This window comes from Paramisgurnus dabryanus, chromosome 19 (assembly GCF_030506205.2).
Source record: "Paramisgurnus dabryanus chromosome 19, PD_genome_1.1, whole genome shotgun sequence".
Taxonomy (NCBI): domain Eukaryota; kingdom Metazoa; phylum Chordata; class Actinopteri; order Cypriniformes; family Cobitidae; genus Paramisgurnus; species Paramisgurnus dabryanus.
This window is the reverse complement of record NC_133355.1, coordinates 20392551-20411580: the sequence shown is the minus strand read 5'-3', so window position 1 is coordinate 20411580 and position 19030 is coordinate 20392551. Positions and strand designations below refer to the sequence as shown.

General features: G+C 39.7%; 1 protein-coding gene across 12 annotated transcripts in view; it reads right to left on the bottom strand.

Annotated features, from left to right (window-relative positions):
• macf1a (microtubule actin crosslinking factor 1a) overlaps nt 1-19030 on the bottom strand; it is a 181465-nt gene that overhangs the window by 93415 nt on the left and 69020 nt on the right. For 4 of the 12 annotated variants that reach the window (XM_065292460.2, XM_073812746.1, XM_073812744.1 and 1 more), the window contains exons 4-13: nt 18246-18335; nt 16402-16479; nt 14754-14846; nt 4132-4298; nt 3917-4029; nt 3708-3808; nt 3472-3591; nt 3093-3188; nt 2726-2853; nt 835-928 (exon numbers count right to left, since the gene is read on the bottom strand). In XM_065292460.2, the coding sequence (XP_065148532.1) occupies nt 835-928; nt 2726-2853; nt 3093-3188; nt 3472-3591; nt 3708-3808; nt 3917-4029; nt 4132-4298; nt 14754-14846; nt 16402-16479; nt 18246-18335 (1080 nt within the window). Of the gene's footprint in view, nt 1-834; nt 929-2725; nt 2854-3092; nt 3189-3471; nt 3592-3707; nt 3809-3916; nt 4030-4131; nt 4299-8294; nt 9417-14753; nt 14847-16401; nt 16480-17478; nt 17575-18245; nt 18336-19030 lie in introns of those variants that run through there. The other 8 variants (XM_065292453.2, XM_065292454.2, XM_073812742.1 and 5 more) reach the window with 4 other exon arrangements.

Here is a 19030-nt window from a genome sequence, read left to right as displayed (position 1 = left end):
GTCCACCAATTCATTTAATTTTAACAACTACTGATAAAGACTATTTTGTATAATATTTGTGTGAAGTACAGTGTATCAAATGCTTATTATGGCACTTTTCCATTGCATAGTATCCCACGGGTGAAATTGTGTCAGCTCACTTCACTTTGGCTTGGTTAGGTTGTTTTCCATTGAGTTTAGTACCACTTCAAAGTGGGAGGGATTATGCGCTGCTATTGCTTTGACATCATACAAAAAGTGGGAACGAGCATCGTTGGAATGCAGTGTTTCTCATACATTCATTTATTTGTCAAAATCACAATCGACCACCACAAATAGATGTTTGCACATCGCATTTATTACTTTACCTCTGTCTTTCACGATGTTAGTTGACACGCTCTGCTAAGTTGCAAAAATGCCGTGCATACATGCGGATGTGCGTTTCACGGATGTGCCGCCACGAACTGCAAATCTGGAAAACACTGCGGTATTCCTGATTCTCAGCCTGTGGATGTTTTATACCGCTAAAAGGGAGTTTCGGATCTTACAACAAAGCAGAGACCAGAGATGAAAACAGGTTTGCTCGAGAAAGCGCAAGCACGAAGGTAAAGCTAGTCTTACGTTTAGCAATGACGCTGGCAGTGACGATTCTCTCAGACCAATCAGTGATCTACAGTGTTCTTACGTCACGTTTTAGTATTAGCTCAGCTCGCTTGGAACCCCAACCGAGGTGGTACTAAATAAAGTATCGAGTACTACGTACTGTACCAAGTGGAAAAGCCCCCAAAAGCAAAGTGGGGTACCAGCAAAGGAAAAGCACCATTACTGTACTACTGCAACAATAAGTCTACTTACAGCCTGCAAAGTGTTTTTGGCCAGTGTGAGTTTCTCTTCACAATCCAGAGCCATGTTCTGGATCTTATTAGCCTTTTGCAGAAGTGACTCCAACCTAGCAAAATATCCACAACGACATGGTTACATTCAGCAATTCATCAAGTACTTAAACGAATACTTCACTTTCACAAAAAGAAAAATCCTGATATTTTGCTTACCCCAATGCCATCCAGGATGTTTATGTCTTTCTTTGTTCAGTCGAGAAGAAATTAAGTTTTTGAGGAAAACTTTCCAGGATTTTCCCTCCATATAGTGGACAGTTTATAGTTTAACCCTTTCGCCCCCATTGACGAGATAACTCCTCAATTAAGAAAAAACGCTTCCCTGCCAATGACGAGAATTTTTGGCTTTCCGCAATGCCGCTATTATCCACCAGGCACACTTCCGCAACTTATACAACCCGGAAGTAGCGCCTCACATGAAAGAGAAAGAACTCTGTGTATGGTTTTTAAGATCCCTCTGAATGGGATCTCTATCAAAAATTATCTCAGCTTTTTGCTCAAAAATTTGTGTTTTTGAAGAAACCTTCCCATATTTGAGAGGTGATAAAAAGAGAACTAATGAAGGTAGGATGAAACTTTTTTTTTTTTGAAAGCAGAGGGTCTGTTCTTTCATTTGATATATTGCTTGTTTATATATTTAAAGAAGAACATTTTCTGGAAGGCATTAAACTTTTGTGAAAAATATGAAAAATGCTGGCGCTGGCTGGCAAGTTAAAAAAAAAACGCTGGCGGGGAAAGAGTTAAATGCAGTTTAAAATTGCAGTTTCAATGCAGCTTTTCAGAAAGCTCTAAACGATCCCTAACGGGGCAAAAGGGTCTTATCTAGCAAAACTACCATCATTTTCGCCAGAATTATATTTTTTTTACCACAACTTCTCATCTTGCACTAGCTGTGTGACGCACCAGCGCAACCTTATGTATTACCCAATAAACTGACACAAAGACATTAATTAGTATCATTCCACATACAACAACGTCGGAACGGTCCTCTTTCTCCACACTTGTAAACACTGAAGCATTTGTTTCACATACGTCATGTGTGATTTTTCGACGGGATTATGTAACACGTAAGGTCAAGCTAGATTTTTTTGTTTTTTTTTGGTGAAAATATTATTGATAAAGCCCTTATGCCACGGTTGGGATAGTTTAGAGCCATCTGAAGCTGCATTGAAACTACAAATTTAACTCTTAAGAGCACTATTAAGTGAAAACTGATTGCCAATGAGGAGTTTTTATGGCGACCCATATTTCCGCTATTATACACGAGGTGGCGCTCTTACCCAACATAAAAAACACTGAAGCATACACTGATCCAAAACTCTGTGTATGGTTTTAATAGTCATTCTGAATCTAGTCTCTAACAAAAGTCCTTTACAAAAATGCAATTATCTCATCTTTTTCTTCAAAATGTAGTATTTTTTAAGAAACCTACCATATTTGAGAGGTGATAAGAAGAGAACAAAATAAAGATAGAATGAAACTTTTTGTTTAAAAAAAACAAAGGGTCTTCTCTTTTATTTGATATATTGTATGTTTACTTATTTAAATAAGAAAATCATATAAAATGCTGGCACTGGCTGGCCACTTAAAAAAACGGTGGTTAAACTGCATTGAAACTCTAAACCGTTGTGGTTTACAAAGTCCACTATATGGAGAAAAATCCTGGAATGTTTTCCTCAAAAAACTTAATTTCTTCTCGACTGAACAAAGACAGACATAAACATCTTGGATGACATGGGATGAGTAAATTATCAAAAAAAATTATAAAAAGTGAAGTATTCCTTTAACCTCATTCAAATAAATGCAAGCATCATCTCACAAGTTCTCTTTTTGTAGATGTGGTCACTTACCTCTCCACAGCAGGTCTCATTGCCTTTTCTCTCTCCAGCATCTCCAGGATCAGTTTTCCCCATTCCTCCTCCAAGTCGTTAGGATGTAGCCCTTGGGGAAGCTTAATACGCCCGAACTCTATCCACGTCTAAACAAAATCCATAAGCATCAATCTTATTAAACATGAAAACAAGCATTATAACCGTGTTTCTGTATACGTGCATGCATGTTCCCATTTTGCTTTCATTATTCCACCCCTCCAACATGGAAACGGCCTGAATCTGTTCATGCACAGCTCCACCGTGCCTCTTGTGAACAGTGAATCCCACATTTAGCTGCAGAATCAAGGTCAACCTCAGTCTTTTATCATCATAACATTTCTCTCACCTCCAGAAGCTTGTAAAGTTGTTCGATGTGGGTCTTCTCTCCCTCCTTGGCAGGGATCTCTGTTTCCTTAAAGTGGACATATTCATTGTAAAGTGCCTGGGGAAAAGAAGACCTTTGGTAAACAGCCAGGTAGGATCAAGTTAAACTGTGATTAGCATTTGCCGTTGTAATGAATTAAACCCTTGATATTCCCACACTTTGAATTACAACTGCTCCAGAGGCAGAAATTCAAGGCATCATAGATTGCATTTCATTCAGTACTTCAAAATAGATGTTCATTGTTATTAGCATATGTTTTAGGATTACTGTATAGCAAATGAATCCCTATTTTTTATGAGCCACTGTCTCTTTTTATATGTTGCTTACTTATTAATCTCACCTTAAGTTCCACGGGATTGTGGGGGAAGCTCCTGTTGGCCATGAGGGCCGTATGTTGCCTGGTCCACTGCAGCAGAGAAGAGAATCCAGACTGGTACTCACCCCATCGCTGGTCAACATCCTTAAACAACAGAAAAAAGAAGAGATTAGATAAAGAGAAATGAAGCTTACATGAAAGAAAAAGGACATGTGACTGAAACAATAAGCAGTCGAATACTCAGTGAACAATGAACATACATGTGCTGCAATGCCACCATCTGGGATCTTTGGGAAAGCATCATAGATTGAGGAGACGTATGTGATGACAGACTTCTCGTCTGGCGACGACACATCTACATCTGGTGTAGAGAGACAATAAAGGTATTGAAAAGGTGGCCAAGCACTAATATCAGGTGGAGGGTATGAATCAGATTTGCTAAATTACTAAAGCAAAAGACCAATGTTACCTTCAGCGTCTAGAAGTTGTGTTACACCTAATGACTCAGCAATCTCGAAGGCCTGTTCTAGATTCTCGCGGTTGCTCTGTCGTGCGACTACATCCATGTCTATCAGGTCCGGCCTAAAAATCACAATGGCAAGAGATTAATAAGTGTTGATATCCTTATATGTGTCTATGACTAAACTGCGCACTGATTCTACTTAAATAAGTTTGTGCTTGTACCTGTATCTGTGCAGAATGGCGTTGAATAAGCGTCCGTCGCTCCAGCAGGAGGAGAAATTGACGCAGCGCAGACCGGGATAGCCCTCTGTGGCCTGTTGACTCCATATTAACAGTTTCTCTTTCGCTGTGAGGTCACCTGACTCACCGCTTACATAGATCTCTGAAATCTAAAGAATAAGACCAGATATTATATCTTGAATTACCTTGTGCAATGGTTTGATCAATACAATTTATACAATTTCCCATTGAGACCAGGTTTCCAAAACTGTGGGGGAATTACACGTGGTTCATGAGTTGATTTAAAACAATTAATACACCACCGTTTTCAATATTTTAGTATGTTTTTACCTCAACTTAGACAAATTAATACATATCTCTCTTTTTCTCAATGCGTGCACTTAATCTTTGTACAGTGCATCATGAATGTGTTAGCATTTAGCCTAGTCCCATTCATTCCTTAGGATCCAAACAGGGATGAAATGCTAACACATTCACAATGCGCTGTACAGAGATTAAGCGCATGCATTGAATAAAGATAGGTATATATTAACTTGTCTAAATTGAGGTAAGAACATAATAAAATATTGAAAATGGTGGTGTTTTCCTTTAAATCATAAAATGTAAAAAATTTTATAAAAAAAAATTGAAATAAAACATTTCCTAACATAATATATATATATATATATAAATATGTCCAATAACAGTTAATGATCGCAATAAATGTAAAATAAAATAAAATGTAAAATACCAATGAAGGTAAACATGCAAATAAGCTATTAAATTATTGAAATATTTCCATTTAAATTATTGAAACAATTATAAAATCGCAGGGACTACTTCAAGAAAAAAAAATTTAGGTCAAAGGGTTCGGTTGACAAAAAAGTTTGAAAACCCCTGAGACAGAATATTGGGACAAAACATAATAGTATTGAAGGCAGTGTCCATTTTATTAATCAGCTAATTAATTTCTTAATTTCTTTTTCATCACAGTATGCCAAAACCACAATTTGCCAGTGATGATTTGATATTGCTATTTGAAGGTGGCATTAGAGCAGGGGTGGGGAACCCTGGTCCTGGAGGGCCATTGTCCTGCAGAGTTTAGTTTCAACCCTAATTAAACACACCTGAAAAATCTTCAGGATTACTTGGAATTGAAATTCAGGTGTGTTTGGTTAGGGTTGGAACTAAACTCTGCAGGACAGTGGCCCTCCAGGACCCAGGGTTCCCCACTCCTGCATTAGAGGGAGGAAAAGCATAAGTAAGGCCCATTTTTAGAGAAAATAAAAATATATGTTTTTATACATTTCTATAAATTATCAACCACAGCTAGGCCACAAATGCTGATCCTCTTACTCTTGACAAAGAGAGTCAGTATTTGCTGTGTATGTCTGTGCCAGTCTCTCTGCCAATCTGTATTCCATTGTTATTCCTCTCATGCACTCGCAATGAAATCCCTGCCCTTCCTTTCTTTTAGGGCAGACAGGAAAACACTTGACATGAACACAAAGTGCTGAAAGTTTGTTTACGACACACTTCAATATAATAAACAAATGAAAAGTTTTCCTTTTGTGAATTTGAAAAGTTTTGCACACAAACAACATTGTTGTAAAATCAAACCCAGGCCACTCAGATTGCCGATGTTACATGATGTCTAAACAAATAATATGGTGTGCATGATGTTCACTTTGTGTTTTTGTTATTTACACCAAGACGGTATATGAAAAGCTCAGATACACAAGCCGCTAAACGCTGCATGTGTCAAAAATAAATGATGTTAACCGAACTCTCTCTGCACAAATTATACATTCATAAAATTATTTCGCTTCAAATCCACTTAATTCTGGTCTCAGGCCATTCAGAAATATCGCTTTGTTGGCAGAATCCATTAACTCTTTCCCCGCCATTGACGAGATATCTCGTCAATTAAGAGAAAACGCTTCCCCGCCAATGACGAGATTTTCCGTCTTTCCGCAATACCGCTATTATCCTTCCGCAACTTTTTAAAACCTGAAGTATTGCCCTATGTCAAGCTGCTGCATATCCGTGTCTGTTTTAAAGATCGCTCTGAATGGGATCTCTATGAAAAGTCCGTCACAAAAATGGAATTATTTTTGCTTTTTGCTCAAAATATGGTGTTTTTGCAAAAACCTACCCATATTCAAAAGCTGATTGCAAAAGAACCACTAAAGGTAGGATGAAACGTTTTTTTTTGTTTGAAAGCAGAGGGTCTGTTCTTTCATTTGGTATATTGTATGTTTATTTATTTAAAGAAGAACATTTTCTGGAAGGCATTAAACTTTGGTGAAAATCATGAAAAACGCTGGCGCTGGCTGTCAACTTTTTTAAAAACGCTGGCGGTGAAAGAGTTAAGATTCTAATAAAAAAATTCTCATTTACAAGAAAACATGTCAAATGCATCTGGGTTTTTGCATCTGAATTCTTCATATCTAAAAACTTTGCATTTTAGGCCCCAAATAGTTATTGTGTAAATAACCGGACAAAACACCAATTTTTTTGTGATTTCGGTATTTCAGGGTTAACGCAACGCCTGAGTAAAATCACAGATCTGTATAAAGCCAATGCAGCTGTAGATTAGCATGGTTTCAAGACATACATAAAAAGAACAGTTACTATCTCAGTCTGAGCTTCTTATTCCAAAGGTGATTAAAAGATAAGATCAGGCAGGTTTCTAACACTAGTCCAGTCAACCTGGCCCTCAGCCATAACAACACACCCAAACACTAAATTACCATGAATTTCATTCAAGACTAACTCTGACCAGTCTTTGAGCCAACCAAGATGTACAAGTACAGCAAGTATGAGTTTGCAGGCATTTCATGCACTGTGAATACAATAAATAGAACAGACAAGGCATACTGTGACCCAGTGATTTTCCATTGAGTTTGTGACGTTAAAGTCAGGCCAGTAATGCTTTGTGATGAGCTGCATCTTGCAACCCTTAAATAATGTCATTACATCACAGTTAACACTCAGCATCTTATCGCCAGAAACAAACTTACAAGTAGTACAAATTAATGTACTTATAAAAGTGATGGGAGGAAGGTCTGTAAATACCTCTATGAAGTAATGTAATATAATTTGAGGGCCGTGTGCAATAGAACAAAAGCTATAAAACTAAACAAATGGAAGTAATAACAAACAAAGAGAAAAAGCAAGCAAGAATGATGAGAGCAAACATTTCCCCTAAGGAAGTTTGCCAGAGGCCTGATTAATGCGCATATCAAATCCATCTTTATTCATATCTGGGGAAACAGACTTATGACGACATGGCTGAGGCTGGCACACACTGTGCTCAACTCCACAGCCCACAGTTTTCTTCTCCACTGGGAGAGATCCCTACGGCTGCATTCAAACACATTCAACCATTGACTCTTTGATGTGTATTTCTGGGCGTGTGCATGCTGGCATGTTTCCACATTGATGCTACGTTTGAAGGCTCATAATTCTGGTACACTGGCAGCATAATAACTAGGCTGACCAGGTAAAAAATCTCTGAAACAGCTTACACCGTGTTCTGACAGTAGAGCAAATAAGATACAGAAAAAATAAATAAACAAGAAAAGGAAACACCTCGCCAATAATCCAGCAGCCATCACTCTTTAATGTGCAAGTGGGCCATCAGGCAAGGAAAGGGGCTGGCAAATGAAGAAATCTGGTAGAAAAATGGTGCAAAGAGAGAGAGAGAGGGAGAGAGAAAACAAACAGCTGACATTGTGCCTGTGAACGTCACAAAGTGATCACATCATTGGCAGCACCAAGCAGCTTCGCTCCAGTACAGAGTAACAAGACTGACAGAAAGGAGAGTGGGTGGTGTAAGAGAATGAAAATAATGAGTGGAGGGAAGGGAATGAGGAGGGAGGAAAAGAAGGAAGTAGACAAAAAAGAGATGGTATGGTCAGTACTGATTAAGCTCCTGGGAAAGGGTCAGGGAAGATCTGGAGATGATATGTTATACACAGAGCTTGCTTGCTAGGGAAAACAGTTACACAGAAATTGTGGGTTCCAAGCAAACTGAAGGAAATACAATGAAAAAGCACACATACCCCCATTAATACACAAGCCCTGAGTGCTTTTATCTGACCGGTTTAAGCATCCAAAGCCACATGAAAGACTTATGGACAAACAAAGAGAAAGCATCTAACCTGGGTGGAAGGCTGAGCTGGTTTCTCTTGTGGGGAGATGGGACTCTCAAGCACAGAAGAGTCAAGAACATCAGAGGAGCTTCCCCAGTCAGTCTGAACTGTTCCTCCTGCCTCGGGTGAGGTAAGAGGCACGTCGCTAGCATAACCTGAAGTCTGAGGGTCTTGCAGTTGGGTGCCAAAGTCCTCAGTCATCTGAGCAGAGTTGTCCAATAGGAAATCTTTCCCTTTCTTCGCTGGGGCAGCAGCTGTTGCCTGTTTGGCAGGTTCTATCCTCCCGGGTGGTCGTTCTTCATTTGTGGACACTTGTATTTTCGTGATACCCCCTGTAATAGTAGATGCAGCTGAACATTCATAATGGACTTCAAGGTCTTTGTCGCGCCAGACAGGCGACCCATAGTCCTTTGGATAGACAGTCCGGACCACACAAAGTTGTCCTCCAACTTCGCGTATGTGAACCACCCCTTTTTTCTCTGATTTCAAGGGTTCTTTAAACATCAGCTCACTATGTCCATGAACATTCTCTCCTTCATCCTCTACGTTTAGTAGAACATCATGTTTGGAACGTAGAAGGCTTGGTCTCTCTAATACCCCCTGAACTCGTTCACGTACCTTGCAAACTCTGCCTCCCCCAGGGGTTGTGTTAACCTGCTCTAACTGAGCGTGAGGCTCTTCACTAAGTCCTTCTACCTCAGCCTGACGAAAAGCCCCCATCCATGCTGGACTAGGATCAGGGGATAAAATGGCCATCTTGCTGCCTCGCAATGTCCCCGTGCTTCCAAATATAGGGGCCATACCAGGGACCAGGACAACACTGGTGGGCGTTTCGGAAAACTGTTGGCCAGAAAATGATTTGGGGGCTCGGACCATAGCCTTGTCTGTAAGTTCAAAAGTTCCACCTTCATTTTCTTCTAAGACACGATTTCTCTTGTCCTCTCCTTCCACACCTTTTACCTTGCGTTTGGCCTTTCGTTTTCGCCTAAATCGAAGTCTTTTTTTGGGTGACAGTGGTGCAGGACCACCTGGTCCGGCATCCCTGGGTTGTTTCACGCAACCAAAGGAACTCCCCATATCTAATACAGATAGAGTGAAAAATTTTAAACTAAAAAGGAAAGCAAGAAAAGAGAGATGCCCACGATATACAAGTAAGTTTAGCAGATCACTCAACCCGAGGTTGCACAAATTGAAAAAAGAAAAAAAAAACTATTATTCACCAGTAATGAAAATGTAGACAACAGGATATAACTGACAACAGATGCAGCTGTGTGGAGTTCTTCCAGGACTGCATATTTTGGTTTTACAAGTGTAAACAGTGCTTGTTTCTCCTGTTGCTTGGTATTCTTTATTGTGTTTTAGGCAATTTTGAAATCAGCAGTCCTTACCCCAAAACAAACTTCATATGCCTCTAGGACATGATGCCGCATTATAGTGCATATGCTGCATTACTCTCTGAAATGCAGAGATGTTGCAGTGTCGATCAGCATGATACATAGAAAACCTGGACTCGTCTAGCCCATTTTACAGGATATGTTGTATAGCAGGCGATTTGTCATGATCCTCACCTTGAGAACCAAGATAGAACTGCAATGCAGACATATACTGTTCTTTGACTGCACATGCAAGTCACGCATACGCTCAATATCTCTGAGTCAGGATACATCCCTGCCGATTTGCCCAAAGAAGGTAGGCAATTCTAAGTTTGCACACAACCACAGACCTTAAAGAACCGTCTGACTGTGTATTCCTTTTTGTGTATCATTAGACATCCAAAGACGTGTGTCTCTCTGCATTTCAATAGCGTACATTATTGATAAAAGCACTCCATAGTGCTAACATCAGTAGGGTAGTAATGTGTAGACGTTGTAGTGGTAGTTGTCCTGTGGGAATTTGCTTAGTGTACAGCGGTATAACTGGTCTCAGATCAGCTGCTAATGGTCAAAAGTGCACAGTCAGGCAATCCTCTGGCCCATCCACAAATTAGACATCACCAAACAGAGCTTAACATCTTTTGTTCTCATTTCATCAGAAACAGCCCGAGTCAGATGATGTTTAGTCTAGCGTCGCACCTGTGGCTATTAATGTATGTGGCTCCTGTGTATGTAAGCTCCATTGAAACAAGTTTCCAGACATTGAAGAGAAAGTAGGGGAGGGGCTCGGTACTAAGTGTCGCGTCTCCGCCGTTACAGGAACTGCCATCCCATGCACTGACGCCAGCCCATTCGAATCAACATATAGGACAAGAACGCCACAGAGTGTGAGGACTTCACCTTTAGCCCACAAAATACATTAAGTACTTTCCCCCTGCTAACACCCCCTGGTTAGGGATGCTGTTAAGCACATATTCCTTCCACATATACCTGATGGTCACCGTTCAGGCCATCCCGTCTCTCTTCTGCTAATAAACAGCATATGTCCCAGGATTGGAGTGAGGAAATGGAAAAACAGGAGCGATAGCTGACAAGGTGCCGCTCCCTAATGTTGCCGGTTTCTCTGGCTATCTAATTAGGCCACTGCCAAGACAGGGCTTGACCGGGTGGATGAACTGGATAGCTAGATATAAAGAAGAAAAGAGAAATCCAGGAGTCCTCCCCCACCTGAAGCTTCACTGCTATCCTCAAACAGTTTGCTTTGGTGTTAGAAAAAGCACAGCTCCATCAGTCAAGCATGGTAGAATTGATCCGATTAACACGGTGCTCTTTTTTGCACAACCATTGGGTGCGAACAAAAATGTGAGCCTTACATGTGTGAGAGTGTGTCTACAGGGCTCAGCAATTTTGATTCAAAGATTGAAAGCATATGCGTCCCCGTATCCGTGCTGTGAATCGAAAGGCCTGCAGGTGACGGAGAAAGCCGGGGGCTCCAGTAATAATAGGTTGGTTGCATGTGTCCTCTTCTCAGTTGCTGGGTAGCTCCTCTGCTCTCGCTAACAGGCAATGGAGAAAAACGAGCTTTATCTCTAGTCTGCTGCAGCCTCACAGAATACTCTACTGCTGCTGTAGCTTCCTCCTCCCTCGCTCCCTCCTCCTCCTTCCCTCCCTCCTCCTCCTCCTCTCCCTCTCCTCTTATCCATGTGCTCATCCCTCCCTCTCCTGTTCTTGCTCTGATGCCTGGTGAGCTCAAAGCTTAACACATACACATATGCCTTTCGACTGATAGACACTAAGAAAATATTACATTTGACAATTGCTGCAGCTGTAAAAGAGCGTCATGTGTATTATTTCTCAATACTGTTGCTCTTGCCTAAACCTGCATGTATAATAAATAAGCATATTGTCAGCCATCTGGACCCAAAGATCAATAGGTTTAAATGAACACATTTGCTACACTTCACGAAAACAATGGAACAAGGTGGCAGAAGATGAAAGACTTTGTTTACTCCAAACGCAAACGCAAGGCTACATCGACTATTAAAACTCCTAAGCAACATATAGCACTATGATGGAATTTGGTCATGTGACCCAGTCATATCATATACATGTGATTGCATGGGGTGCTGATGAATTAACAAGAAAATACATATTTACAACCCAACACAACACAACTCAGCCAGCTAAGCCTGCATTTATTAAATCAGCCTATTTATCATGCATCCAGAAACTTTCCGGTAGACGGAAAGTATACGATTTCAGGAGACTACAACCCAGAGCCACACCTTTAATATGGCTGACATCAGTGCTACCCAATTAAGTCAGTTTTTTGGGATAACACAAGTGTCTAATTTGTATTCTTCATCTAGATTCTGATCTTAGACAAAAATATATGAGGTCAATATGAGGATATCCAAAACACAGTTTAGGAATACTGCAGTTAGCCTAAATTACAGCTGTGGTTCCAAAACAGAGGGAAGCGTCCCAGATTGAGTGTGGGGGAGGTTGGATTGTTAGTCTCTCTTGGCAGCGTAAAATGAAGTGTTAAAATAGCACACAGGGACTGCTTTTTAAAGGCTTTAAGTCTCTGGCAGAAAAATAGCAACCACTTGCTCCTCCTATGTATCGACCTGTGATACAGTATGTATACCTGTACTAAGTCTGGCTGCAAATCATTGTTACTGCACAACTTTGGAGGTGGATGACCTGTCATAGGCATGTTTTTATGTTTAGCTATCATATTCTCAATACTTTGGCAGCATCATACACTAAGAGCTTTGACTACTGGTGTTTCACTTTCATTGTTTTTCAAGCAATATCATATGAGACAGTAACCACAGTCTTAGTTGCTTCAATAAGTGCAGTATTACTTTAATAAAGAAGACACATTTTTATTCAAGCGTATTAGCATGGGTGGAAGTTTGTTTTCAGAAGCGAGATTTGGCCATGAAAACATTTCTTTCAAAATACCTTTTCACATTAGTAGTAAATCAGTAGTCACTTAAAGGATTAGTCCATTTTCTTAAAAAAATCCTGATTATTTACTCACCACCATGTCATCCAAAATGTTAATGTCTTTCTTTGTTCAGTCGAGAAGAAATGGTTTTTTTTTTAGGAAAAAAATCGCATTTTAATGGACTCTAATGGACCCCAACACTTAACAGTTTTAATACAGTTTAAAATTGCAGTTTCAAAGGACTCCAAACGATCCTAAACGAGGCATAAGGGTCTTATCTAGCGAAACGATTGTCATTTTTGGCAAGAAAAATAAAAAATATGCACTTTTAAACAACAACTTCTCGTATTCCTCTGGCTGTATGATGCGCCAGCGCAACCTGACGTAATACGTCATCACGTCAAGAGGTCATGGATGATGTATTGAAACTACGCCCCAGTGTTTACAAGTGTGGAGGAGGGACTGTTCCAACGTTGTTGGATGTCGAATGATACTAATTAATGTCTTTATGTCAGTTTATGGTTTGAAATGGTGACCTTTCGACATCATTACGCAATTACGCTGGCGGGTAACAGGACTCAAGGAAGACGAGAAGTTATGGTTAAAAAGTGTATATTTTTTTCTTGACAAAAATGACAATCGTTTCACTAGATAAGACCCCTATGCCTAATTTGGGATTGTTTGGAGTCCTTTGAAACTGCAATTCTAAACTGCATTAAAACTGTTAGTGTTGGGGTCCATTAGAGTCCATTACTGGAATCCTGGAATGTTTTCCTCAAAAACATAATTTCTTCTCGACTGAACAAAGAAAGACATCAACATTTTGGATGACATGGTGGTGAGTAAATTATCTGGGTTTTTTTAAGAAAATGGACTAATCCTTTAACTAATTTTAACCCTTTTATTAATCTGCATACACTTATTCAAATGTTTTTAGTTTTCATACCACACATGCAACATGTTGTTATAGTACATACTTATTTCGACTTCTAGATTTCTAGTGCTCTGCTCTAGCCTAGTCAAATCCCACTCATTTGTCAAGATAATTGAGACTTTGTTTAATCTCTCGTCTCTAGTAATCACTGTTAGAGATGATGGGTAAGATCAGTTCCTGGCACTGTGGAAGATACCAGAAGCGATTTATGATCTCTTGTTCTATCTTCATTAGCCCTTTGCTTCCTTCACTCTTTTGCTGAATCATGATGGAGGGGTCATATTAATACAATCTCCTTGGCAACCAGCTCCCTGTGTCACCTTGTGATGTCACCGCTCTGTTGAGAATCACTGTGCCCCCTGCTGGACAATTCTGGTGTGTGTGTAAATCAGTGTGGAGAGAAGTACAGTATATGACTATAATATATAACTATAGTTAGTATAAATCTGTTAAGTTATTAGCCTTAGACCTCTTGGATAATGCATCATTGATAATAATATAAATATAAATTCCTCAAATAAGAGCTTGCTTTATTATACTGTTAATCTGCAACTCACTGTTTATGTTTGAGAATGGCATGCTAGTTTACTTCTTTCATACTGTTTGGCAGTACTGTATAGTGTGTAAAATGCATGGGACACCCAGAAAATGCGCAAAACATAGCATAACTACTAAAAACTAGACATTTTACACTTGATTCAAAGATCCAAATACATAAATGAAAGGTCAAACGTCATTTTTGTATTACTTCGATTTGCTTACAATTGGGATGTTTTAAGTTCTCTGACTTTGGACAGATCTTACATACAAGTTAAAAGGCACAGACACACATAGCTTTTCCTCCAGCATGACTACAAGTATAGAAACGTTTTATAAATTTGCTCTGCATGGTTCAATCCCAAGTTTTTTTTACCTTTTCAGTCTAGAAGTGCTTCTAGACGCTAAACCTTTCCCTCACTTACTATGGGTCAATCAGACTGGCAGGCACTTTCTTTAAACTACTGTATAATAGTGAGCATATGCAGAGGGTCTGAGGTCAGTATTGTACTCTCTCGATATTCGGTGAACTTGAAAGGTCGGTAAAGAGCAGCAATTAGCATTGAATAGATTCACCTCTATTTCTTGCATGCTGTTCTGAGCACTACATAAAAACAGGCCACGGCCAGTGGGTATCAGTTTAGCGACTGAAGTAAAGGTGAACTTACCTGGAAGTGAAGGATAATGGTCCAGATCAGACCCAATGTCAGTTTCGGGTTCCCATCTGTGATGTCATCATTACGTATATTCACCAGTTTGACCTACAACCAAACAAGAAAGACTCTGATTAAAAGGAAAACATTCAAATGATTTGAAGTAATAGGACCTGTAGCATTTTAGTATTAGTATTTTAGTATATAGTATATTTTATTCAAAATACTTCATATTTACGGAAATACATCTGAAGCAATGCAATATTATGTTTTAGCAATGCAAGTTATACGTTATGACAGCATTTGTAGCTGGCAGCAACATTTTCTTTTCAACATTGATCCAAATTCATTAACAACTGACGACTAAAAATGTCTAGGGACTGAAAGAGTTAATTGTTTGTTGATTTAATGGGATTTCAAGGACAGCTTTGGTTTTTGTTGTCATGTTGTGCTTTAGGAGAAGTGTGCTGTTTGGCAAAATGTCTGGTTTGAGAACCCTATGCTGAAGTGATAGGAAAGAGGATATTAGACGGGCAGAAAACTTCACTGCAGGTCATGTCTTCTCAAACCCTGCAGACTAATACACATACAGATGTCTCCACCAATCTTAGTTGTTTATTTTCCTTCCAAGTATCCAGGAGGGATTTACAGTATCCAAACCAAAGAGATCTATAATATCCAGACCAATCTTGAAAATGTGGTTACATCATTGCATTTCTATATATAGATGGTTTTAGCAGCAACAAACATAAACAAACAGTTTTTGTGAACTAAACACAACTTCTGGTAGACTTCCACATGTAATCAATAGTGACAAAAGTTCTTTTACAGTAGTTTATTTCTGATAACAAGGGAAATAAATGTCAAGCAAATTACATTTTTATACTAAATAAAAAAGTATTATATCATATCTAACGCGTATCAACTATTTCATCATGTTAACGTTACTGTGTAAAATAAATGTATACAATGTTAGCTACAAGTTGTGATCCATGCTCGTCATCTCCCCTCGTCTTAAGCAAACCAAAACATTTTATTTTCGACAATGGATTTGTTTTTAGAGATCAGTTTAGCCACCAGTGGCTGCTCATCCGAGGGGCGCTATTTCAAAATAAGTGTTTCGGGGTCTCATGTGTGTTGCTTGCGTTTGCAAAATATGTGTTTGTTGCGTTGTGTAAACCATGTGCATCACGTGTTTTGTCAAAATAAGTGCCTGCTGCACACGCGTCAAAACCGTTTATGATAAAAGAGATGCTCACGTTCAGAAAATACATGCAAGACACTCCTTTAACAGTAAACTCTGATTACGCATGAGATTATTATGCGAGTATCTGGCAAACGCGAGCGTCTCTTTTATCATAAACCCTTTGACACATCTGCAGCAGGCACTTATTTTGACAAGACACTTGATGCGCACAAGATCTCTCACATACTTTGAAAAAAGGAACCACACACATGACGGGCCACATACATGTCGTGACGAACTTCGCATCAAGCACCCTCGAAAAAGAAGTCACTGGCCGCCACTAGATTGATCGATGAAAAGACACAAACCGGAAGCTAACGTCAGCTCAGGCGCGTAGATGCGACAACACACGTGTGTCCGATGAAACCGCCTATAGGACTCAAAAAAGTCTTTATGTATGCGTGTACCGGTACATACCTGTCTCTGCTTGAGGAAGTCTAAGGCGATCTGCACATTCTGCAGTCGGTGAAATCGCATGCGACCCTTTTCCCTGGGCTGATGAAGACAGGAAAGAGAAAGATATGCGGATGAGAACACTAATAATCTGGTCAATTGGAGGTTTGTGAGAAAACAAGAATGTTAAACTTGTAAAACACTGTAAAAAATGCAAGACTGTATCATAATCATTAGTCATTTGTTTCAGAACAAACAGGAAGAGTTAACAGGTCATGAAACTGTAACCATTTGCTTATCATTTAAAAAGCAAAGCTAACATAAAAATGACATCACATATCATCTTGGATTTATTTCAAAACCTAGTGAGCTGTCAAAATGAGGCAGCATTTTAAGATATCAAAAATTCATGGGCAACTTAATTGTCCTGCCTTAAAATATACCTTACTGTCACAAGATTTTAAACTATTACATGTTTCTATTTTAATACTAAAATCAATTATTATCAATAATAATTCTGTGTAATTACAATTGTATTATTTGTTATTTTAACTTGCCTTAAAAGCATGCTTTTGTCAATTTAATAAAATGAACTACATGTCAAGTCTCCTATAAGAAGTGCTATTATTTATACGATGCGCAGAGTATAAAGGGAGCTGCTAATAAAAGCATTAAGCGACAATATTGCTTACTAGGTTTTGTAATACATCAATCTCGCTCTCAAACATCTCTTTTGAATTAAAATAACAGACATAAGAAACACCCTTACATGCAAACGCATGCTTACAATCACACATGCAGTATAAGATCAAACTTTAAATTAATCAGGACCACAGAAATCCCACATGGGGCAGATTTTATCCGTGTATGTTAGTGTGGTAGCACTCAGGTCTGTGTTGCAAGGTCTATCAGATATCTAAATCAAATCAAATGCATGTATGTATATGTATGACCGGCTACATGAATTATGCATGGGTGGGCTTATTAGATATTCCCCTCACAATCTTCACAAAATTGACCTGTCCTTTGTATTGTGTCCATGCCATGTGGTGTAAAGGACTGAATGCGTGTTTTAAAACAGGGGGAGGGGGTCACACATACTCCCTGAGCTCCAGCCTCCTCATCCTCCCCACATAGCAGGATGAGTGGGGGGGCGCGTGACACGCACGCTCTCCGCTGGACTGACCCGCCCTTGTGCTGATGACATCACAGAGAGAGAGAGAGAGACAGGGAGAAAGGGCAAAGACAGAAAAATGTTGGAGGGTGGATATGAAAATGATAAAAAATTACAAACAAGATGAAGAGGGAAAGTGAAGCAAAACAAAATAAACTTTAAAGCAAAAAAGCAAATTGTGACAATGAAACTAAGATAGAGAGAGACAGAGACAGAAAGAGCACGCAGAGGGCAGGTGGTGTGTCAGCAGTCTGCATCCACTAATCTCCCCATCAGTTACTTTTCCCCAATGCATCATGGTCTCCAGCCATCACAGTGAGCAGTTATGGACTAATGGAGACGTTGGTAATGCACACCGTCAGACTCTCTTATCGCTGATGCAGCTATTCCTGCACTGCCAGATGTGAATCTGCATTCGGTGATGTCAGCAACACACCAGGACATTTCATGACTTGCACCCTACATGGGTCATTTCACAGGACATGACCATCCTGGTGTCGCTGTTCGTCTGACGCAGCATATGCAATAATGGCTGAGGATTGCATTACGGAAGCAGAAGCGGATCTCCGTTACGTAAATTCCCAGGATGAGAATTGCACAAAGCATTGGAAATGTCTTGTGTGTAATTAAAGCTGACAGCTGGGCAGGACATGTTTGCAGGTCAGTGTGCGATAACGATGATGCGTTTACTTACCAATGTGACACCAGACAGCACCTCGAGCAGGGAGATGAGATTATGTCCATCCCTTAAATCTTCATACAGGTCGTTGATGTGCTTCCGCACCTGGACCGAGAAAAAAACGGAGGGAGACACTGTTAATGAGAGTGAACTGAATAGGTTTACAGCTGCTGGAGGACTAAATGTCAGTGTTTACAGTTTCAGGAGCAGTGTAACAGCTGCAGTAAAGTTTGTGCTGAATACTTCAAATGTTTTCTGGTAGACCATCAACAACCTCATGGGTTCAATACCTAAGGTTTGCATGAACTTATAATATATATGTATATATACAGTAGACTGCATTCCCTGTTAAGACACTTTGGATAAAGGCATCTCTGATAAAGAAGAACTGCTTGGGAGTCTTATGAAAATGTGCCATCCCAGTCATTTGTGAAGGGATTATCAGCTAACTTAAGTAAAAGATCTAGTTATCATTGATTAACATTAGCCGAGAACTAACTCTAACCAGCAGAGGGCCCCAAAGTCATTGAGAAATGGCACAGAAAAGCAAAGATCCTGCAGTTTTGTTCCTGTTTGTGGATATATATGTTTGTGGATTCTGAGGTTCTCATCACATCTGCCTCAGGCCACCCAACTGGGCCACGTAGAGGAACCGACCATCTGTTGTATATCAATGAGCATCCTCAGGTCGCTTACATCTGTGCCACATGGATGACGTATTTTTGTAGGCCAACCCGAAAGTTAGCGAGACACTGGTTCTCTCGCAAAAAGCCCATTCATTTTTCCACTCAGACTTTTGG